The sequence below is a fragment of the Epargyreus clarus genome, unplaced genomic scaffold (genome assembly GCF_041222505.1).
Source record: "Epargyreus clarus isolate Ecla_fem2 unplaced genomic scaffold, WU_Ecla_fem_2.2 ptg000029l, whole genome shotgun sequence".
NCBI classification, from domain to species: domain Eukaryota; kingdom Metazoa; phylum Arthropoda; class Insecta; order Lepidoptera; family Hesperiidae; genus Epargyreus; species Epargyreus clarus.
The window spans coordinates 9,372,057-9,397,411 of NW_027332235.1; the positions used below are offsets into that span (position 1 = coordinate 9,372,057).

General features: G+C 36.4%; 1 protein-coding gene and 1 non-coding gene across 2 annotated transcripts; one reads left to right on the forward strand and one right to left on the reverse strand.

The window, feature by feature from the left end:
* Positions 1 to 4,315: 4,315 nt before the first annotated feature.
* On the reverse strand, positions 4,316 to 4,388 carry TRNAR-UCU (transfer RNA arginine (anticodon UCU)). The gene has a single exon. It is a non-coding gene; the product is annotated as a tRNA-Arg (tRNA).
* Positions 4,389 to 4,690: 302 nt separating this feature from the next.
* LOC140754579 (uncharacterized) lies at positions 4,691 to 24,736 on the forward strand. The gene is made up of 18 exons (XM_073089622.1): positions 4,691 to 5,013; positions 6,286 to 6,380; positions 7,640 to 7,790; positions 8,694 to 8,825; positions 10,822 to 11,009; positions 12,016 to 12,102; positions 12,735 to 12,857; positions 13,898 to 14,059; positions 14,983 to 15,304; positions 16,174 to 16,331; positions 16,858 to 17,022; positions 17,967 to 18,076; positions 18,819 to 18,974; positions 19,444 to 19,556; positions 21,187 to 21,271; positions 21,583 to 21,693; positions 22,707 to 22,930; positions 23,352 to 24,736. Exons 1-18 carry the CDS (start codon positions 4,830 to 4,832, stop codon positions 24,647 to 24,649), a joined length of 3,864 nt encoding a protein of 1,287 aa, XP_072945723.1. The 5' UTR covers positions 4,691 to 4,829; the 3' UTR covers positions 24,650 to 24,736.
* The last annotated feature ends 619 nt before the right edge of the window (positions 24,737 to 25,355 follow it).

Here is a 25,355-nt window from a genome sequence, read left to right on the forward strand (position 1 = left end):
TCGAAACATATTTTTAGTATGTTTTTTCTGACAAGTCTGAGACGACAATGTCGTCTCAATCGGATGGTCGAAATGTCAAACGTCGCCTCAATTTAAAAATCTTTCTATGGTTTGATATATATGAAACGGCACGTCGTCTCGTGAAGCGACATGCCGCCTGCTTTTAAATGTTTCAAAGTTTTGACACATATGAGACGACATGTTCTCTCAGATATTTTCCTATGAAATGCCTTCATGGTTGGTTATACTCAGTCACTGTTTAATTTCAGAATGCCCGAACTAACTACTCTGGGCGACCTTGCATCTGAAACGTGCTCAAGCGAAGAAGCTGCGCCGTTTAAAGCCATTATCGCTGCCCTCGACTCAAGTTTCCCGCACGGTTGGCGGGACTGGCCGGTTTATAATTATACCCTTGAAGAACTGTTTGGTGGTGACCAAGTACCAGCTTCCGTTTTATGCCCTTCGGGGGTAAAACGGTTCTATTTAGATGGCTTATTTTATTTATAATTTTCTTGTATATATTTTGTAAATAAGTCCATTTTTAGTTTATATTTAACATTTAATGTATGTTAGTAATTAAAAATGTATCAATAAAGAAAATAAAATAAGTTCTACTTGTCATTTTGTCAAAACATATTTATTTAACAATAATATTTAAACAAAACGTGAAAAACAATAAAGTGTTAAAGGCATTACACACAGGAACCTGACAGGACAGGAAAAACCTATAAGTATAGTAACAACTATCAGATGCTATTTTAATCAGATGAAACGTAATTATATATACAGCGCCATCTTTTATCGACTGGTATAACCAAAGAGTATAGTAGTCCAAGGGTATAACCACAGAACAGAAAAAACTAGGGTATAACAGCTGATCAACACTGTTTATTTTTTTTTAATTATAGGACAATGTTGTCTAAATAAGACCGAAAATTTAAAATTTTAGCAATATAACTAAGTAAGACATGGGCGGGAAGACCAGACGGGTCTAATCATATTGTGTATTTCAATTAAATTTCTGGAAATACACGTAGAATGTGATAAAAACTTTTGAAATCGATGGGCTCTTTATTTGATGTTAATTATATAATTATACTAGCTATGCCCCGCGGTTTCACCCGCGTTAAAAAATTCTAACAATATCATAAAGAAAAAAATCGTCAAGATTAAATTATGGTCTTTGAAATGTACCCTAATGTAACCTAATTTAATTTAAAGGTCCTTCCTTCAGGTTATATATACACATAAAATAATACAAAATCGCTATTTTTGCCGCCTAAATATGGCTGCCTGTGGTGAACCGTGCATTTCGTTCCCGAAAAGGTACACCTCTGTTATGCTGCTAGATTAGGTGACATCATTAATAATTACACATGATATTCCCGGCCGGAGACTGGTACTAATCTATGGAGACTGGATATATATTTTGGACAATCCAAAAACAGACAGACAGGCAAATGGGAGTCCGTCTCAACCACTGACATGTGCTTACAACTACATAGAATTTTCCCTTTTTCATATTCACACGCGTATCAAATTCATAACGAAACGAAAAAATAAAAAGGACCTTATATATTATGTATCATACATACTCGTATTTACCAAATGATAGCAATAATAGTCTAGTGGTTGGAAACTCGGCCTTTCGCTGTCCTCGACCGCAATTCGAATCCCAGGCACGCAACTTTCTTTCTTCTAAGTTGTGAACCCACAACAGAACTTAATTATAACTTGTTATAAAACATCGATAGGTAAACTTGCACACCTGATAGTTCTTATAAGTACACTTTATAGTTAGTAAGTATATGATGGCTATTTAAATCCACAATTGTAAAGAATGGCCCGTGACATTACTGACTGACCACGATCCGTGGACCCCATCACCTCAGTGGAACTTTCAAGGATTGCCAATTGGCGATATGGTGATATACCTACCAATTAAAATGGAAACACAACTATCTCCACTCGTCCACTTTCCCGTTCCCTCTCCCCAGTTAGACCCATTTATAAAATCTTTTATTGTCTCTTAAACAACTCTCAACAGCGGCAGAACTACCAAAACGGCATCAATTAACGGCGGCAAATTTATATTCATCGTGCGTAACATGGATAAATACTAATGTGTATTTATTTATTTTTTTGACCGCCCAGACGAATAGGTGGAAAACTGGGCTAACCCTCTGCGGAGAGGGAGGAGTAAAAATGCATCCAAGCACTTACAGGCCGCGACGGCTGGTGCCTGCGTCGTGTGGGGCTCGTGAAAGGACCTCCTGAAGAGAGGACCAACCCACTAACAACTCTTAACTTAACAGCTTCGTCCTAGGGGACCGTACAGCCGACATCGGATAGCGACCTCTCGTTGTGGAACGAGAGGCGCTAGTGCGTTATATCACAGTATAAGGATGCGTTATATACTGTGGTTATATCGTTCACGTGTTTAAATATCGCTCAGTCAAATCACTCTTATCGTGACAGATTTTAAATTATCTGTCCAAATTATTTAGTGTAAAAGACACAGTTTATCTACCCTAAATTTAAAAAAGTGATAAAAGTATTTATTTTAATAAGAGTTAATTTAATACTATATAATAATCATAGTAAAAAAGTATAGTAATTTATGACTGACATTTTTAGCTATAATGGCTACCAGGTAAAAGATAGATATATGCTGTCGCGGAGTTTTATTTAGAACTATTTGAGACCAACAATTCAACCATACATTACTTTCCTGTAACTTTAACAGTTTAGGCAGCATACGCCAAGACAGCTCTCAGACGGCAAGAGGTTTCAAAAAACGCAAAAATTCTTAAACCAAACAGTATGCTTATAAATTTTTGTTATTCTGATGTATAGACTATATTATTGGAAAGTTTTGAAGGTGGTATAACCCTCTGTGGTTCGGCTCCGGCGGCACCACCGCCGCACCTATTTCTGCCTTATAACAGCAGTGTTAAGCGCTCCGTTTTGAAGGATAAGTATCAAGTAAGTCGCAAAAATTCTTAAACCAAACAGTATCCTTATAAATTTTCGTTATTCTGATGTATAAACTATATTATTGGAAAGTTTTGACGTTGGTAGAACCCTCTGTGGTTCGGCTCCGGCGGCACCACCACCGCACCTATTTCTGCCTTATAACAGCAGTGTTAAGCGCTCCGTTTTGAAGGGTGTGGTAAGGGAGACATACTTTTCCCAGGCGTTCCAGCTTAGTCCTCAGGGGTAGCGGCGCATCTATGGCCGACCTCAGGTAGGAATATCTAATCATATCTGGGGTTGATTACAGATGTCCATGGGCGGCAGTAGCCACTTACCATCAGGTGGACTGCATGATCGTCTGCTACTCCTATATTAAAAAAAAAGAATCATTATGTAGCCTAGTTCCTGTAGAATCCTCTGAGGTTCGATTCCGGCAGCAACACCGCCACACCTATTTCTGCCTTATAACAGCAGTGTTAAGCGTTGCTGTGTTCTGGTTTGAAGGGTGTGGTAAGGAAGACATACTTTTCCGAGGCATTCCAGCTTAGTCCTCAGGGGTAGCGGCGCATCTATGGCCGACCTCAGGTAGGAATATCTAATCATATCTGGGGTTGATTACAGATATCCATGGGCGGCGGTAGCTACTTACCATCAGGTGGACTGCATGCTCATCTGCTACTCCTATATTATAAAAAAAAGTTTCATCCTAATCCAATTTGCTGTTTTTGCTACAAGAACTAACAAACAGCCATTCATCCAAGCTTTCGGCTTTATACTCGTAATATTAGTAGGATATGATCTTATACAAAATTTATAAAAAACAGCAATAAAGGTGAATCTTTCCAAATTCACACTTCGCACCAATTATTCACGAGAGTTTAGCGAAAAAAAAAATATTTTACCTATTTTGATATTATGATTAATTAACAATTAAAAGATTGTTGCAAAATATTATAACGTTTTAATAAATCTAAAATTTAAAAACCCAGGTTCACCTTTCTGTAGTACGAGTAGGCGCCGACATAATATATAGTTATTAGTTTACTGACTAGTCTGAGAGGAGACCCGTGCCCAGCACAAAGAATTATTTTTGTCCTATTTTTTCCAAAAGACATTATTTGACAGAAAACTAAGTTCCCTGAATTTTCTTTATATTTGTAAATAAGATGCCAAAAGTATCTTTCCAAAAGATCCAAACGTACATAAAACTTCGTGAAATATTCTTAGGTTTTGATGTTACTGTAGGTAGTACTTTATAAAATGAATTAGGAAATATAATATAAAATTATAATAATATCAATATAAGCAAGTTAAAAAAGGCGCACCGACTCAGGCTAACCATCCCTGGTGGGGATCGAACCCACGACCTTTGGATTAGAAGTCCAACGCGCTATCCTCTGCGCCACAGGGACATGAATAGTGAGCGTCAAAATATCGTATCTATACTGAATGTTAGCGATGTTACAGTTATTCATGTGTGTGTAATATAAAATCGTTCGGATACAATACCCATTATAAAACTTTTTTATGCAAAATTGTATTACAAGTAATATATAAAATATCGTTGCAAGTAATAATTAACTTTTAAAACACTTTTATTATTGAATTATAAAGTATTTTTATATTAATAATTACAAAAAAATAATCGTTGTTGTTGTTGGTTTTTGCTTTGGTCGTCTGCGGCAACCGGATGTCAACAAACAATGAATGACAAGTAAACTGTCAAGTCAAAATGAAATCTGGGAAGTTTAAAATTTTACGTGAACTGTAATGATTAACTGGATTACATTAGAAAAAACATATATTTTTGAGTTGGTTTACTTATAAACTGAACGACGTCTACAAGCACTGAAATGGAATGCAGTGAAACAGATTTACGGCGATCTCCAATCGAAAAAACGGAGGTTGAGGAGAGCGATTCATCTCATAACTTCCAAAAGTTTATTTACGAGTTATTTGATAAAAATGGTATTCTCCACGACCTCAGAGCATATCTACGAGGACATATTGTAAATGTATTGAAATGCGCCCAAACAGGTAAGGGGTTCCATTCATGTTTTTTTTGGAAAGTTTAATATTCAGAGCTTTGTTCAAAAATGATTTTAATTATTTTTAAAAGATTGAAAAGTTAGAGATCAATACTTATTTGAGTAAATTACAATGTGTTTAAAGGTGATTGTGATTTGGGGATGGCGCACCTTGAATTTGAACCCTATAGGTACATGAGGTTAATGAATAGCGGCATTTGTTTGAAAATGAAGAGAAATAACAAGGAAAAACAAATACAAATACAAAAATCTTTATTTGTAGAATAAGGTGTATATGTTGGTGTTATAGTCAAGAATTTTCGCTCGTCCTGCCATAAATGGCGTACAAATATAATTTTAAATCTCATTTTATAATTCAAGTTCAAATTATTAAATTGTAGATACAAATTAAAATGCCCTGTATCTCTCTAGAAAGGACAATCTTTAAACAGATCATTTAAATCATAGGAATGCGATCAAGTTATCTTTCAAACCAAGAAAACCTAAATGAAATTGTTATTATATAAATTGTTATTATATATTACGTATTATACATTAAGTTATGTTACGTTACACATACAAATGTAACACATAGGTATAGTCCGCGTCAAACTGCTAGTCCACTCTGAATATAGAAAGGAGTGGTATCACAACAGCAAATTGTAGATATCAGTGGGACGAAGACAGCGTGGGACCCCCTGGCACCCGTCCACTTTTAGCTCTCGCCCGCAAGCACATAGCCGCGTTAGTGTGCCCTTACTAGTGGAGTACAGTAATACCCCGACTTACGCGAATTCTGAGTTACGCGATTTTCAAATCTCATCAATTCTCCTATGGTTTGCGTGTCCCGCAACTCCCGATTATAAAAAATAAGCTTACTAACCCTACAGTTATTCATGTAAACATTTGTATTTGTTGCGCGAAGTCAACACATTCGAAATCATACCATACGATGGTATGTACGTGCGTACCCCGACTTACGCAAATTCAACTTACGCGGTTATCATGTCCACCAATCCAACAAATCCACCAATCGTGTAAGTCCGAGGTATTACTGTATATGCTTGTAGTTGTGTTCAAGCTCATTAGCTCTCTGACTACACCTGCCAGCAACAACTTCAGAGCGGACTAGCGTTTGGCATGGACTATACAGATGTAGACATTGAACTTGTAATATTTTTTGTTAATTCTGTTAAAATAAATTAACTTACATTTCGTAATAATAGGATACCATAATCGGTTGCAGAAATATTGTTGAAATATTACATTATGTACTTTGCAGGTGAACCTCCACTATGCCAGAAGCACTTCACACAGCGCTTGGAATTAGCCTCTCAGGCCTTAAATATTCTGATAGCAGAGTATCTTATACGATTGGTGAGTTGTACTAACTATACCTATACGACTTAGGTCATTGGAGGCTTGGAGCATTTTTTTTAATAAAATCGAAGTAGCAGACGAGCATGTAGTCCACCTGATGGTAAGTGGCTCCTGCCGCCCAGGGACATCTGTAAGCAACCCCAGATAGGCCCGAGGTCGACCACAGATTTGCTACTACCCCTGAAGACTAAGCTGGAATACCTCAGAAAAATGTATTTCACTTACCACAACCTCCAAACCAGAACACAGCAGCATTTAACACCGCTGTTATGAGGCAGAAATAGGTGTGGCGGTGGTGCCGCCGGAGTCGAACCACAAAGGGTTCTGCCATCTACAAGCGGTAAGTTAATTGGAAGCCCCTAGAGCAGGGGTTCCCAATCTTTTGTAACCCGCGGCGCAGTTACAAGTTTAATATTCTTTCACGGCGCCCTGTGCCCTGTCCTAGCTAACTATTTGAAGAAGACAGTCGAAAGAAATAGGTAACTAAAATAATAGTAGTTACCTTAGGTTGATCGAAACGAATTTAAAACACCACAATATGAAATTGTACAATACGTTATTATAAAATAATTTAAACGGAAAACAAGAAGAAAGACTTGAGAAAAAAAAATCAATACGATGTGTATTCAGTCAAATCAATGTGAAGGGTGAGCTAAGTGATCTCCGCGCAGTTTTTCAAAGCGGGGAATATCACTTGACACTGCTATTCTCATTTCTTGCTCCACATTGATCCTTAGCGATATTTGTTCTTTATCACTGCTACACCTGAAAACCCAACTTCACATAGATATGTTGTTGCAAACGGAATGAAATTTTTTAATGCTTTGGATGTTAAATTTGGATATTCATTTTGAATCGATAACCAAAACGCCAATATTTGTGGTGTCCAATGATTAGAGGATCGACTCACGGCGCCCCTCTTTACTTTCTACGGCGCACCAGGGCGCCGCGGCGCACACTTTGGGAACCCCTGCCCTAGAGTAAAAAGTTGATTTCATTTCACAAAATTACAAATGTCTCATAGACTTGTGTTGTTGTTGACATATGATTCCGTCGGCTTCTTTTTAGCTAGTTATCAACTGTATTATGTTAGTAACTGGCCAGTAGGATCGGGGGCTTGGGACAGACCTGTCATTGGGCAGAAATACGTGTGACGCTGGTGCCACTGGAATTCAAAGCAAAATTCTACCCTTACATTCTATTTCCTTACATTACAATACAGTTTTAACTCTATTTCGTTACAATTATTGTTTCAGGAATTTACATACTCCCTATCAGTGTTTGTGTCCGAGATACCTCTATCGAATATGGTTTTTGATTTTGCCAAAACTCTTCACAAAGACAGCTCAGATGTAAGCAGTTTAAGATTTAAAGAGAATGATATATGGTCGGTGCTAAATTATTTAGGTGAGATATTTTGATCATCATCAACCCATTACTGTCCCACTGCTGGGCACAGGTCTCCTCTCAGAATGAGAAGGATTAGGCCATAGTCCACCGCGCTGGCCAAGTGCGTATTGGTAGACTTCACATACCTTTAAGATTTTTTTTTTTTTATAAATCTCTCAGGTATGTAGGTTTCCTCACGATGTTTTCCTTCACCGTTTAAGCAAGTGATAATTAATTTCTAATACGCACATAAATTTGAGAATCAGAGGTGCGTGCCTGGGATTTGAACCTCCGACCCCTCGATCGAGAGGCCGCGTTTCTTAACCACTAGGCTATCACTGCTACTTGATATTTTGATACTAGCATTTATTCAATTCATTCGTTTTTGAGTACATTTTAATGCCTCATTTATGCATGCAGGCAACCAGACTTGAAGCACCTTCAAAATAAAACCATACTTCATATATGTATATATATTTTTTTATAATATAGGAGTAGCAGACGAGCATGCAGTGCACCTGATGGTAAGTGGCTGCCGCAGCCCATGGACATGTGTAATCAACACCAGATAGGATTAGATTCGTACCTGAGGTGGGCCACAGATGCGTATACCCGTGAGAACTAAGCTGGAACACCTCGGAAAAGTATGTCTCCCTTCCCCCCTTCAAACCAAAACACAGCAGCGCTTAACACTGCTGTTGTTAGACAGAAATAGGTGTGGCGATGGTGCCGCTGGAGTCGAACCACAAAGGGTTCTATCACCTTCAAAACCTTCCAACATAGAACATTTAAATAATACATAATTATAATGTGTTGTGTTTTTTAAACAGTTTAAAAAACGTCCTTTATTCTATTTTTATCATCTTTAAAGATGGTTAATCTAATCTTGTTGTTACATAGCATTTTTATTGCACTTTTCAGGTGTGAAATGTGATTCAGAACATGCGCTTAACATAGTGGAAATGTACAGAAGCGAGGATCAAGCGCCACTTTTGCTGTGTATACTCAAATGTATTCCTATGTATTGGAGGAAGTTTGAAAGGGTGGAAGAAGGTAACATCTTTATTAAATTCTGTATGCCAGAGACCTCGAAACTTACTTGTTTTGTAGAACACTTGTTGTGTTTGTCAGTTATGTCTGCTTTTTATGCTATGGGATAGACTCGGGTGATTTTTTCTTGGTGCCAGAGAGGAAAAAAGAAGGATATCCTTCAATGGGTACCTTTTTATTTTATACTAGCTGACAAACTTTATACCGCCTCAAAATCTATTTATCAAATATATTTCATATAAAATATAGTCTATGTTACTCGCAGATAATGTAGCTTTCAAATGGTGAAAGAATTTTTAAAATCGGTCCAGTAGTTTTTGAGCCTATTCATTACAACCAAACAAACAAAGTTTTCCTCTTTATAATATTAGTATAGATTTATACCTAAACAATATGGCAGACGGGCTGCCTGATGGAAAGCATTCACCGTCGCCTATGGACATTTGCAACACCAGAGGAGTCGCCAATGCATCGCCATCTTTGGAGGAGAGCGCTTTTTACACTTTTGGTACTTCACCTACACCATGATGAAAATGTACCTTCTTTCTTTGATTTTCTTGGAAGAAACACCGGGTTATGTGAGATTCTTACCATACTAAAACCCATCAGGGACTTCCTTGAATATACACATAAGGTATATACAGTTATACACACCTTTAACTCTACAACTCTATAAAAATCCCATAAACTTTTATGTGCTACCGTGTTTTGCACACACCATTCAAACTTTAAAAAGGTAATTTTACATATGATATAATGAAATAACTAAAAACAGTAATTTTGGAACTTATAAAATTTTATGTGTAATATTTTGGCAAAGTGAGATCTCCAGCCGGGCTAGGTGATCATGCCCGGGGAGGGACCGTACTCCGACAGTTATGGCAGCCACACACGCTACAGTATACTTGCGCAAGATTGGACTTGCGCAAGTATACTGTATCGTGTGTTGGAAGATAATTGCGCAAGTTGTTCACTTGCACAAGTTCTTTAAAAAGTTCCAAATTTCAATTCTCAACTTGTGCAAATTTGAGTTTGCGCAAGTTTACATGAACGTGTGTGGGAGCGCGCGCAAGTTTCAGTACAGTTCTAGCCACCTACACGTACGCACGTCGTTTTTGCGCCAAAATGAACGAGACTTCCGAGCGACATGGAGTTCGCGATATTATGGAAGAATTTATAAATATTTACAGAAATGAGCCATGTCTTTGTTCGATTTCTCTTGTGAGTTTTCAGTTTTTTTTGTAGCTAAAATAAAGCCAACTATTGCCACTGCATCATCCATAGCACAAAACAACACAACCAGGTAGCTCACTTTCAAAAAATGATATTGTTTTAAATGGAGCAGGTACGCACGCTTGTACGAATATCAGTGAAATGGTATTTGTGCAAGCATGCTTGAGCCGTTTGTGGTCGCCTCCGAAATACATCAATTTGTACAAGTCCAAGCTTGCGCAAGTATACTGTATCGTGTGTGGCTGCCATTACAGTTCGAAAGTTGTATACACGTGAATTTTTCAAACGGGCCAAATCTCAAACTATAAGGATTAGCGAAAAATGCTGAAGGGAGTTACGAGGCCGATTTTCATAAAAATTAAAACTGCATCACAATTTTTTTAAAATATCTTTTTCCCTAGCCGGGAATCGAATGAGTTCATTTTGAAAAAAAATACACCCTCTATATTATTCCCCTATCTGATAGTGTCACTTATAAGGATCAAATTCTGGGAAATCCTATTTGAAAAATTCATCCTGTATATGCAAGATGCTTAGAAAACTTCGACAGTGTGATTCAGGATACTCGTGGCGCCATCTGTTGAGTAGCGGAAATTCGCCACAGAATATTGTGATAGAATAGAATAGAATAGAATACTCTTTATTGCACACTTACAGTAGAATTTAATAGTAGTATTAATTAAGGTTAAAACAGTATGCAATATGCCCTTTCGCTAAGCAGCGATCTCTCCCAGACAACCTCATGATATACGTTTATTTGTTTCAGAAAACACATCCCAAGACAACCTAACGTCCAGCTCGAACAGTTTGGACACTTTGGAGGAGAGGAAGTCCAAAATCCACAGGAACACCTCCCACGAGAAATGCAGGCATTACGCGTTTTGCAAATCTTGCCAAAACAGAATACTGAAGCTGAAAGAGAAGTGTAGGAAAAATAAGAAGCATTGTAATAAGGTTAATTGTTTTATTTTACATAGGCATTTTTGAAGGTGGTAGAACCCATTGTGGTTCGACGGCGGCAACACCGTCACACCTATTTTTGCCTCATAACTGCAGTGTTAAGTGCTGCTGTGTTCTGGTTCGAAGGGTGTGGTAAGGGAGACATACTTTTCCGAGGCGTTCCAGCTTCGTCCTCAGGGGTAGCGGTGCATCTGTGGCCGACCTCAGGTAGGTACCTATATCTAATCCTATCTGGGGTGTATCACAGATGTCCACAGGCGGCAATAGCCACTTTACATCAGTTGGATTGCATGCGCGTCTATATTACTAAAAAAAAGGGTGGTTATTATTAATCAGTCTGTCGAACGTCATGCTTACTAAAGATCGGCATTTAACATCTGCATGCTGGACATTGCAGGCTCGTTCCCAAGGGGGGGTCCTCACCCCCCAAAAAGCCGTTGAGTCGACTCTCACTAGATCAGATTTTTTTCGTGGGACCATCCTGTATGGATTCCTCTCTACCGCGGGGGTAGCGGAGAGGATGTGCCGGACTTTACAATAAATACTAAAATATACATTTAAAATGCGTTGGAAAAAAGTGGTCTAATTTTACCAAATTTCCCCTGTGACACCCCAAAATCTAATGTTGCGATCGCGCCTGGGAAATTGACAAATTTCCAGTTAAATAGATAATGTATTAGTAACTTTTAAGATTGACTTCAACTCCTAATGACAGACTTGCAGGCAGTTAACAACGGACTCCAGCGCGACAGGTTCAGGGTTCGATCCCCGGCCAATCCTTAACCTCATCTTACGATTGTTATTAATATTCAATCCATCCGTTTTAACCTATCGAAGATCGAAATTTTACAATTTTTATGAGGGGGCAATTGTCAAATGCTGACCTTTAGTAGGCAAAACATTGGATAGATTGATAATGAATGTTAGTAACTTTCCTTATGTCTTTAAGTCTATTAGCTTCAATTTTATGGCTTAGTCTGAAAATTTGAATTATTTTCAGAGTGCCAAAAAGCCAAGTGTCAATCCCGTTAATGTGGAGAATTTCATGAAGAATATTAATGTTATGGAGAAAAGTATTATCAATGAGGTGTATTTGTTCAATTAATTTTGTGATGTTATATTCATTGTGCACCATCCAGTAATAATCATTATGTAAATTATGTATATTTAGAGTTATTCATTATTAATACTGATAATTATGAAGAATATACAGTATGTTATTGTGTTATCTGTCATAAGCCATAGTATGTAGCCTAGTTTTGTAGGACCCTTTGTGGTTCGACTCCGGCGGCACCACCGCCACACCTATTTCTGCCTCATAGCAGTAGTGTTAAGCGCTGCTGTGCTCTGGTTTGAAGGGTGTGGTAAGGGAGACATACTTTTCCGAGGCGTTCCAGATTAGTCCTCAGGGGCAGCGGCACATCTGTGGCTGACTTCGGATAGGAATCTAATCCTAGCTGGGATTGATTACAGATGTCCATGGGCAGTAGCCACTTACTATCAGGTGGACTGCATGGTCGTCTGCTACTCCTATATTTAAAAAAAAAACTTAAATGTAATCTTATCCGGGATTGACTACAGAAGTACAGATGTCTATATACATCATTAGCCACTAAACATCAGGTGGAGATGCTCGTCTGCTACTCCAATATTATAAAAAAGCTCACACATTAACTCCTACCTTTTCAAATGTTTGTGTAAATTAACGATTATTTACAGATGTTCGAACAACTAAAAACTGTGTATGAGGCGGAAGTGGATATGGTGAAACAGGAGGAGGAGAATAGAGTGAAGCGTACCCTAGCGAGCCACACCCTGCAATTACAGAAGCGGCGAGAAGAGGTATATAAATATAAATATATATACAGGGTGAATTTTTCAAATAGGCCTTCAGCGCCAGATCCGAAACTATACTAGAAATAGAAATAAATTAGCAATTCCTAAACATAGATTATGTAAGGTGGCTAGATCTTTCATGGATAACTGTATTCGCTACTACAATAAAATACCTGACCACATTTTGAATCTCATAGAAAAAAAGTTCAAACATATCGATAAACAAACGCTATGTAAAAAAGCGTACTATAAACTAAGTGATTATTTGACTGACAAAACGGTGTGGTCTGAAGTAGTTCCAGCTCCACATGTACCATTAGGTTAAGTTTAACATTATAAAAAACATTTTTTTTTAAATATGTGTGTTATGGAGTTTCTTTCGCCGCTTCTTCTCTATAACGGAAGACCTTGTGAAGTGGTGGTAGTTGTATTCACATTCAAAAAGTGCTCTGTTAAGAATCTATTTTGAATTAAAAAAAATATTTGAGTTTCGAGGCCGATTTTGATAAAAACTAAAACTGCATCAGTATTTTTTTTAAATATGTTTTACCTAGCTGGGAATCGAACGAGTTCATTTTGAAAAATAAATACATCCTCTATATTATTCCACTATCTGATAGTGTCGCTTATAAGGATAAAATTCTGGGAAATAATGTTATGTGACACCATGCCGGTCTGACGCGCAGAGGGTGCCGGATTCGATTCCCGGCCAGACAGATTTCTAAATGATGAATTTAGATTTCTGTTTCTGGGTCTGGGTGTTTGTGTATTTGTCTCTGTGTGTGTCCATTGCACCCATGATACAGGGAATCCTAGTGTGGGGCTGTGAGTGTAGAAAGCGTTTTTTTTTAATATAATTTTGAAGTACGAAATAGCTCGTCAAGAACCTTCGCGGCTTAATATAATTTCTTATAATTTGCAATCTAACAAGATTATATAACAAAGTATTTATAGCTTGTTCCTGCAAAAAATATCCTTCCAAATTAAAACAATAAATTCCCATATAAATCAAGTTACATTAAGAATATTTCTTATATATTTTCCAGCTAGAGGAGTCCCTAAAAACCCGTGAAGCGGAGTTAGAAGCGAATGCCCAGGAGAAGAAACAGTTCCTATGGGGAGTGGCCCGTGCTTTAAGGGAGCGCCACGCCCAGCTGGCGAGGGCTATGGCGCAAATACAGGATGAGAAGGGAGTGCTCGCTGAAAAGGTACGTAAAACATCTTATATATAAAATTCTCGTGTCACAATGTTAGTTACTGTACTCCTCCGAAACAGCCTTACCGATTTTCACCAAATTTTATATGCATATTCAGTAGGTCTGAGAATCGGCTACTATCTATTTTTCATATCCCTAAGTGATAAGGGTTGTTCAACCTTAACATTTTTTTATTTATATGGCAACACGACGTTTGCCGGGACAGCTAGTAATATATGGAATTACACTATATTCTATTCTATATTACAATATATTCTTCTACAATCATCAATATTTACAATAATACATCTTTATCGACCAATTTATCACACTTCAATTACAAAAGACATTGCAAAAATCAGATGACATAATTTTCTAAAAATATACAAAAAGAAAAAGTATTCAAAAGTGACATAATTTTTTACTAATAACCAGCAATTATGTGGTCTATAAATAAATTAGCGTGATGCGACTGTAACTGTAAAGGTACATACGTATTTTTAGAATATATTATGGTTGTTGAAAATTGTCCACATAAATATAGAAAGAAAGAAAGAAAAAAGAAACATTATACAAAATTACAAATATTCGGATAATTGCAACACAACTGAAATACTATAATAGAAAGAGACAAATCTTGGCTATGTACGCAATAGTATTTTAAAAAGTACATACGAGTGTCTTAAAAATATTCACACTAAAGTCTTGAGTAATACAAATGAATATCTTGAAAAGTTAAATACATTTTACAGTAAAATGTTTTGGAATAGTACTTACCTCCTGATGAAAATGAATGTAGGTATTCTGCACACGACTTGAATTTTTTTATTAAAATCCTGAAAATACCTTGATTAAGACCCAAAAAGATACACATTGAGTTCGTGAAAAGATATCCATTAATATACTACTTCTGTAATCTATTTATATTATTTCAGGAAAATAACCTCAAAACCCGTTTGCAAGAAGCAGAAGAAACGTTAAGAAAAAAAGGCGAAGACATGCGTAAACAGATATCAAACGAATTAGCGATATTAGAAGGTCACCTCGAAACTATGAAGCGGGAAAGAGACAGCCTGAATAAACAGCGCTCCGACCTTGAAAATCTCAAGACTTTATGCGACAATAATAAGGTCGAAGATGGTAAGAAAGAGAAGGAAGATTTGAAAGGACATTACATTGTGTTGAAGGACGAACTCGCTGTACTAAAGAAGTATATTGAGTCTACGAAAGTTGAGCCTAAGTGTGTTATAGAAAGAAGTGAGTATTTGTAAACTTATATTTATTGAGGTTATACGTTTTGGTAAGTACATCAGTAGGAGGAAGAAGGATTGGTGAAATGATTTTTGTTGCCGTAGTCTTAAGTGACGATTATATAATTAATTGTTATCATTTTAAAGATATGATATGATACAATTTGATACACGATATGACTTTTCTAAATACTGATTTGATTTTGAGTTGATACTGAATTTTTAAATACCTTTTTAAGTACTGATGGTAAGTGGCTACTGCCGTACATGGCACATCTGTAATCCCGGAGTCTAATGTTATCCCGGATAAGATTAGACTCCTACCTGAGGTCCGTCACATATGCGTTTCTATCCCTAAGGACCAATTTAGAACCTTGCCTTACCTCCCTTACCACACTCTCAAAACAGATAACAGCAGCGCTTAACACTGATATTATTAGGTATACATTGGTGTCTCCGGAGTCAAACGAGGAAAAATTTTACTACCTTCAAATATTCATACCACATAAGGGATTTAAATATAGTCTGTCATCTGTCAGAACGAATTTTTGTCAATTTTATTTTTTTAACTATTCGAAGCACTTTATTAAAACAAAATACAGTTAAATACAATTAAATACTACAAGTATTTAAATTTACTCTATACAAAAAATTATAAATAAAATAAATGAGCCAAATTGCTGTCCCATGAAAGTGTGTATAGTTCGCGTAAAACTGCTAGTCCGCTCTGAATATAGAAATGAATCGCGTCGCCATAGCAAATTGTATAACACCTGCTTGCAACAACTTCAGAGCGGATTAGCAGTTTGGCGCGGAGTATACCCAAGATACTATTATTTTTCATTTAATTATTTTTCACAATTTTATTACTTAAAGGTACTACAACAGAGTTCGTGGAAGTACCCTCACACTCGAGTATATTGAACAATACACATAGTGGTAACTCAAGGGCTGATTCCAGCGAGAGAGACGTCAGACCACCCAATCAAGTTGTTAACGATCTTAAGAAACAGAAAAACGTTAACTTTAGCCAGGTAAATGTGAACACAAAAAAAATGACTAACCTAACCTAACCTAACCTAAATAACCTAATTAGATATGAGGGAATGAATATCTCATTTTTCTCATTTATTTTATCCACTTTCTTGATACGAGTAAATGAACAAGAGGAAAGTTTAAGTTAAGTTCTACCTGCAGACTTATAGTAGTTATTTTAGAAAGCGTGGGAAGCTTTTGATAAATTTGTTACTCCATAGTGAAAGTTTCATCTAAATCGGATTAGTAGTTTTCGAGAAAATCGCGGACATAGAAACATACATGTATACTGGTTGAATATCGAATCTCCTTTTAATAAAGTATACTGATAATGGGAGATTTTACTATTTGATTAACAATTTTTTTTTATCAAGAACTAGCATTATTATGATAGTTAAAAAAGTATTTTCGTTTTTTACTTATTTTATTGAACATGAGCAAAACACAAGGTGAGAAGAATTGAAAAACATAACACAAATGCCAAAATGTAAATTTAAATAAAAATATTTTTTTATCTATCTTCAGTCACATCTAGAAGACGTGTATAATGAACTAAATCGTGAGAGAAGTAGATCTTCGGGGTCGAGTGAAGGGGTCGACGCGATCGCACAGAGGGAGAGCAATAGAGATCGTGACGTCATCCAGAGATTAATAGAGGAGAATGAGAGCCTTAAAGATTACACCAGACAGGTTAGTATAAGGTTTTATGCAAATGATATTCGTGACGTCATCCAGGAATATGATATGGTTACTGAAAAGGCTAAAAGTCTACAACGCAATGGGGCTACTTTTGCGTGCTAGACTTTGTCTTTCCCGTGACGTCATTGTTTTTGATAGTTTTTTTTTTAATGTTTATGTAGAGTGAGCACGCGGTCCACCTTATAGTTAAAGATACCCCAGATAAGATTAAAGTACTACCTTAGTTAGGCCACAGATGTGTTGTTATACCTCAGGGAGGTAGAACGCATTGGATAAGTTTGTTTCCCCTATCACTTTTCAAAGCTGAACACAGTAGCGCTTATCACTGCCGTTATTAGGTAGAAAAAGTGGTGTGGTAATGTCACCATTAGTTTTGCCACAACTTTATGGTGTCGATTATCTTAGGTGTCGTTGTTGTAAAAATCATTTTTAACTGCTCCAAAAATTGTAACTTTAAATATATGTAGTGTTAATAATATTAACGATAGTGTTTTAATTATAATGTATATTAACTACATTAATATCTTTATATATATATTTCTTATGTGCGTGTGTATGTCACTGAACTCCTCCTAAGCGACTGGACTGATTTTGATTAAATTTGTTGTGTGTGTTCAAGGGGACTTGAGAATGGTTTAGATTCACAATTTAGTCCGTGGTAAAAAGTTTTTTAATTAATTTTTAATTCGTAAGTAGTTATAGAATCGGAAACTATGCATTTGATCAAGTGATGATCTTTAGCAAAGTTGTTGTCCAAGAGCCCACGAGGGTTTGGGAGTTGGTAAGACCAATTTTCGACAGATGGCACCACTGTCATTCCAATGCAGGTACAAATTTTCCGTTTTATGTATGTCATATTATTTCTGTAAAATGCGTGCGAAGCCGCGAGCACCACTAGTACATTATAATTTTTTTCATAACTTTTTGTCGTGTAGCAACGTGATCACATATCGGCGTTGTGGAGTGAGAGAGTACGTAACATCTCCGCGCGACCCCGTACCGCCCCCGCCGGGTTGCCCGCCGCCAACTACTTCACTATACACGGGTGAGTACACTAGAAATCAAATCAAAATCTATACATACAATACTAATGTTATTTCCGTATGTCTGTACATCAGATATAAATAAAATAAAATAAATAAAAAAAAAATAACAAAAAATACAACCGACTTCTATGTCACTACAAAGTAAAAAATAATTCAAATAAATGTTGGTTTAGTACATATTTCTAAAGTCGTTGCTCATATTGGATATGGAACCACCTCCTTTTTGAAGTCGGTTAAAAATAAAAATAGCCTTTATTACTACTGTACTTTTGTACATATTATGATCTATGTTACTTCAGATACTATACTTGCATTTACTTTTATGTTACTATACATACTTTTTATATAAAATATAAACATCAGATATATTTGCAAAAAATAGGAGAACTGAGTATAAGTAACAAAAACAAACTTCTATATTTTCTACATTTTTGTCTATGTGTTTGAAATAGTATTAAATCAAGTAAATTAACTAGTAAATTAAATTCGATGGATTAATATTTTTTGTCTTGGGTCTTGTCATCTTAAGTGGGTACTGCCCCCATCGACAGCCATAATCAACCCCAGATAGGATTAAATATCCCTACCTGAGGCCACAGATACGCCGCTGCCCCTGATAACTAAGCAGGAACGCCTTAAAAAGATTGTCTCCCTTACCACACCCTTCAAACCGCCGTGGTGCCGCCGGAGTCGAACCACAGAGCGTTCTATTACCTTCTTATTACTAATTTGACATTACAGAGTGAATCCAAGTACGAGTGTGAACACTTTCGGTTGGCGCAAGGGCGCGGGGGAGGAACTCAGTCTGTTCACGAACGATCCGCCCCGGATTCTGGTCCCGGGGGATCCCCTGCCCTTTGTAGGGATGCTGAGGGACCGACACGCGGATAACAGGAGGTAACTTATAGGTTAAGTAGATTAAAGTACACATTGGATGCGTAGGGAGTCCTGGGTTTGATTCCCAAGAAGACGGATGTTCTTGATGCAATGTGGAAAGAAGTTCCTCCTGAAGTATTTCCAGAGCGCTATGATATGAAGCTCATCAAAAAAGTGTTCTCCTCTAACGCCAGCCAATTTTGGCAACTCCTCTGGTGTTGCAAATGTCCATAGGCGACGAAATATCTTTTATTTTTTTATTTATTCACTTTAAAGTAGCTGTTTTAACTCATCTGCCCTTAAAAGCTTTACTGCCCTTTACTTTACCTCCCTGCCCTGCCCTCTACTTTGGCGCGGACTATAAATGGGTAATCTTCTCTAAAAAGCTGTATATTTAATGAATTCACTAATTATTTGACTGTTTATATTTAATTTCAATTTTTCATTGTCCCAAATCATTTTAATTTGTATTGTATTTTATTTTTTACAGGCATTTGATAAACCAATGGAGAGCTCTGAAGCGTAGATCGTCTCCATTAGCGGGTATATGTAAACCGCGCGCTCAGATACCCATACAACGGAATATGGGACGAAACGGGGCAGGTATGAAGAGTGTTTATTCATCTATACTAATATTATAAAGAGGAAAACTTTGTTTGTTTGTTTGATTGTAATGAATAGGCTCAAAAACTACTGGACCGATCTTAAAAATTCTTTCACCATTCGAAAGCTACATTATCCACGAGTAACATAGGCTATATTTTATATGAAATATATTTAATAAATATGAGATGATATTTTGAGGCGGTACAAAGTTTGCCGGGTCAGCTAGTCTTATATATAAAATTCTCGTGTCACAATGTTAGTTACCGTATTCCTACGAAACGGCTTTACCGATTTTCACCAAATTTTCTATATTCATATTCAGTAGGCCTGAGAATGAGCTACTTTTCTCTATTTTTCATACCCCTAAGTGATAAGGGTTGTTCACCCTTACCATTTTTTTATTTATATGGCAACGCAACGTTTGCCGGGTCAGCTAGTCGTATTTATAAAATTGAAGTAGGTAAGGAGAAAAACAAAATCTAAAAGGTATGTGAAGTTCAGTCATCAGTCATGTGATCAGCGCGTTGGACTATGGCCTAATCCTTCTCATTCTGAGAGGAGACCCGTGCCCAGCAGTGGGACAGTAATGGGTTTATGATTATGAGGTAAGAAGCATACAGTCGACCTGGTCACTGCCGCCCATGGACATATGAAGTTTAAAAACAAGGAATTAAAGTGGTAGAACCCTCTGTGGTTCAACTCCATAGGCACCACCGCCAAACCTATTTCTACCCAATAACACCAGTGTCCTGGTTTGAAGAGCTTCGTTCTAGCTTAGTCTTCATATAGCAGTGCATATGTGGCCACCCTCGTGTGGGAATAATACTGTTTGGGGTTGATTACAAATGTTTATGAGCGGCAGTAGCCACTCTTATGAGCGGCAGTGGTAGTGTTACCGTCAAGTGGATTGTAGATAGTTATAGTTGTTATGGTCGTGTTAGATTTTTGGGGTCCTTCGACAAAGATGTAAAGACGATATGTAGAAATATGTGGTATTTATTACTTGTAACTTGAAACAGTTTTATACATGTATTGAGTAAGAGAGCGAGACCGAGAGTGTTCTTATTCTATGCACTACACACATACGCACTGTCACATCACTATAACACCCGTAAAAAGCAAAACTAAGACATAAAAAGTAAATAAAAGGACTTTTAAATACGACTTTTAAATATCGTAATCCGAATATAGTTGAATTCAAATATTATAATATGACTAGTTTTTGTCCGCAACTTCGCCCGCGTTTAAAAGAAAATAATATGACATACTAACATACATAAAACTGAAAATTCGTACCTTCAACTTTGCTAAAGATCATCACTTGATCAAATGCATAGTTTAGGATTCAATCGTTACTAATATCGATTAAAATAATCGATGTTTTGGGTCCAAAAGATCGATTCTCCGATTAATCGATCTTAGACCGCCATCCCAAGTTCCCGTGCAATTTCCGGATAAAAACTATCCTATGTCCTTTCTCGAGTCTCAGAATATTTTTGTACAAAATTTCATTAAAATCGGTTCAGTGGTTTGAGCGTGAAGAAGAGACAACCAGACAGACAGACAGACAGAGTTACTTTCGGATTTATAATATTAAGTAAGTATAAGGATAATACGTGTTTTTCAGGTACAACTGAACTTACAATCGGATCACCACCTCTTGACATTGGCGAAAACTCCAGAAGAAATGACCACATAACAGTTAGTGCGCGGTAATTATAAATTAATACATTGAGACAAAAAAACAGGTCAGGCTTAATAATAAGATCTAACCTCACATTGAAAAAGTGAAAAAATATTCACTTTTTTTCGTTGTATTTGTTTGTTATAATTATTAATTCAGATATAATGTACATAATAATTACAATAGAAATAAAAAACAAACACTATTTAAAATAAAAGTAATATAATTAACGCTCAAATTTTACAAATAGACGAGCCAAATCGCTGTCTCGAGGAAGTGTGCCCAAGATACTATCAGCATTGACTTTTTATATAAAAGTAAAATTTGTTTAATTTTCAGAGATGACGTACGAGATGATCAGCGTCCTGAAGCTTCTTCTGCGTCTAAAACTAAACCAAGAGAAAAAAGTCCAAAAACTGTTTTAAAAGAAGCGAAGAGAAATTTACGAAAGTGAGTTTAGTAATTTGATTCATTCAATCCCTTGCTGTCCCACTGCTGGGATCGATTTCCTTTCAGAAGTAAACTGACTGAAGGTGATCTGGTTTGAAGGGTGAGGGAAATTCAATTCAATACAAGGTGTTACAAGTTAGTTCTCAACGGTAACAACATATCTGTTGACGACCTCAAGCATTACTCATCAATCATCATCATTAATCCTATCTGGGATTGTTTACCGATGCCCTTGGACGATAGTAACTGATTGTTATCAGATTGACTGCATAATTGTTTTAATGCTTTAATTTCATATAATGGCATCAATGCTGAGTGAGTGCCTTTTCCCGTATGCAATGTATACATACAAGTATAGGGATATACTGTAACGTATCTATTTAACTATTGTATTTAATTCATCTGTGCTGTCTTATTATGTATCTTGAATTTTCTCTCTACCTATATTCTACTATTTTGTAATTAATTAAAATAATTTGTCCTTGTTATGTGTGTGTACAATGCATTACGTAATAAAGTTCATTATTTCTTTCTTTATAATAGTTTTTTTTAAATATAGGAGTAGCAGACGAGCATGCAGTCCACCTGATGGTAAGTGGCTACTGCCGCCCATGGACATCTGTAATCAACCCCAGGTAGGATTAGGTATTCCTACCTGAGGTCGGTCACAGATGCGCCGCTACCCCTGAGGACTAAGCTGGAACGCCTCGGAAAACTATATCTCTCTTACCACACCCTTTAAACTAGAACACAGCAGCTCTTTACACTGTTGTTATAAGGCAGAAATAGCTGTGGCGGCGGTGCTGCCGGAGTCGAACCACAAAGGGTTCTACTACCTTCAAACGTCAATGTTGCTGGTGGCGAAAGAATTTCACCTAGACTACAGCAAACTCCTAGTTATATTATTTATATATTTACTATAATATTAATAAATCACATTTCATTAACAGTACATTCAACATACTTAACAGACTAACAGTAGTTTTTAACCATCGATGTTTTGTATACTTCAGTAAAAACTACATCAAAGAAAAACCACCACAAAAACGAGAGAAAAGCCCGAACTCGATGCTCCGGGAAGCTAAGATGCGACTTCGGAAGCTGGAGATAGAGGCGGAAGCTGTGGAGAGATCCTACAGGGACTTCAGGATAAAACAGGAGGCGCTCAGGAACGAGAGGGAGAGTCTGGATAACTTGAAAGATGGACTCGTTAATGATGATTTGGTTAAGAATTTGGGTTAGATTTTGATTATGAATACTTTTATTGGTTAAGTAATGGCATGAATAATAATATTTTATTAGTGTGGTGTTGCAAATTTATTTTGAAATTGTTCATTTTTTATCGGGTGCTGGAGGGTAAAGTATGTATGTATGTCTCATTCTTTAATACGCCATATAGCCCAAAGGGCTTGATGGATTTTACCATTTAAGACACCTTATGCTTCTAAATTGTAGGGGGTGACATAGGCTTTCAGTATTATTGTTTTTTTCTGTGATCAGTTAGTTCGTTCACAGCACTTTTGAAATATTATACTAAAAATAGCATTAAGTGTCGTTTTGTTAATTTTTAAAGCAATCTTTAATTATTTATTTATTGCACTTTGTGGTCATGGAAAGATGTTTTTAATGTTTAACCATTTAAAAATTTATATTCACAGATGTGAGCCGAAGCCGATCATTTCCAAAAATAAATGATAACATTCAAATTGGAGGTGTTGTACCTTCGAAAGCAACGAATGATCTAATGAAGAAAGATTTCCAAAAATATCTCCTCGACTACCAAACTAAATTTGATATAGGTGGAACTCATTTTAAAAATAAGAACACTGCCTTAGAGAAATTAAAACCGATTCCTTCGGCCTTTTCGGAGGTTAATGCCAAAAATAAAGATAAAGGCAAAAGTGTTGATTACCTAGAAACTCCTATGATGCAGTTTAGGAAAATGTATCATGCTGAAAAGGAGAGAACCAGACCATGGCCGAGATCGAGTGTCTCAGAAAAAATAGAAGCGAATAGACGTGATCTTCAAAAAGATATTATGAAACAAGATAAAGATAATTCACTAGAATTGGAAATATCGAGAAATACAAATGATATTAATAACGCAGTTATTATACGAGATACCGGTGACATTCGTAAAAACAATACCATAATTATCAACGATGTAGAGGAATCAAATAGTCCTAATACAGATATGAATTACACTGATCACGAATCTAAATCTTTAGAGAATAAACAAGTAGTGTCTACACATGAGTCAACAGAATTCAAAAGGTCGGAGGCACTACGAAAGATTAAAAACAACAAAGCGGCTGAATTGGAACTTTTGAAAGAAAATATAAATAAAATGTACAATTTGAAACCACATATTCCTTTAATAATACCTTTAGAGAATGATGAGGACATTTTACCAACAGAATTAGATAGAGACGAAAGTAATGACAAACAAGTAGATGACAATAACATTCTAAGAGTTGAAGTCGAGAATACATGTGAGGCGAGTAAAATTAAAATGTTCTCACAAGATGACCTATTAATTATCGTCGAAAGTTCAGCGAATACGAAAGAATCTGACGGTTCAGAGGAAATTATTAACAACGTACCTCCAATGACAGTAACAGTCAGTCCTAGAGAACGAAGCAGAGGTCCGAAAGACTGGAAAGATGGGAATGACACACCAAAATCAAAACGGAGCGAATCCCCCGAGCAAGCGGCACAATTAACCAGAAATGACGTATTGAATGCCATATTCCAAGCGGAAGACAAAGATATATCTAGTGTGGATATGCAACTAGATTCGAATGTGAAGGACTCTAGTGACGAGAAAGACTTCAACGACTACCCCGACGACTTCTCAGCGGACGTCGACAACTACAACAGCAGGTCGGAATACGGGAACAACTCACCGATATCCCTACCAAAAACGTCTGAAGATGAAAATTTTTGGGATAACTAAATTATTGTAGGTAATTGGAAATGCGATGGAGCCAGTCGTAATTTATTTTTCTAATGTCTGTGTGAATTAAAATGTTTTAAAAATACAGTAATTCTTGTTTCATTTTGATTTCATTGATTGATATAAATTAAGAAATAATAGTATGAAGCGTAAAATATTTACACTAGTTTTTCCAAACTCACGCTATCTAAAACAGCTTACTGTTCATATACTGAACAAAAATAGGTATATTTTTTCGTATTTATTTATTATAAATATGTTTCTTTTAATAATTATCGACAACGACATATCGAGTGTGGATATGCAACTAGATTCTAATGTAAAGGACTCTAGTGACGAGAAAGACTTCAACGACTACCCCGACGACTTTTCAGCGGACGTCGACAACTACAACAGCAGGTCGGAGTACGGGAACAATTCGCCGATATCTCTACCGAAAACGTCTGAAGATGAAAATTTTTGGGACAACTAAATTATTGTAGGTAATTGGAAATGCGATGGAGCCAGTCGTAATTTATTTTTCTAATGTCTGTGTGAATTAAAATGTTTTAAAAATACAGTAATTTTTGTTTCATTTTTATTTCATTGATGTTATTTATAAATATAATAAAATCAAGCGTAAAATGCTATTTAAAACCGTATAATGTTCATTTGCTGAACAATTTCATATTGTTTTTCATATTTTTCTTTTAAATTATAAATAGTT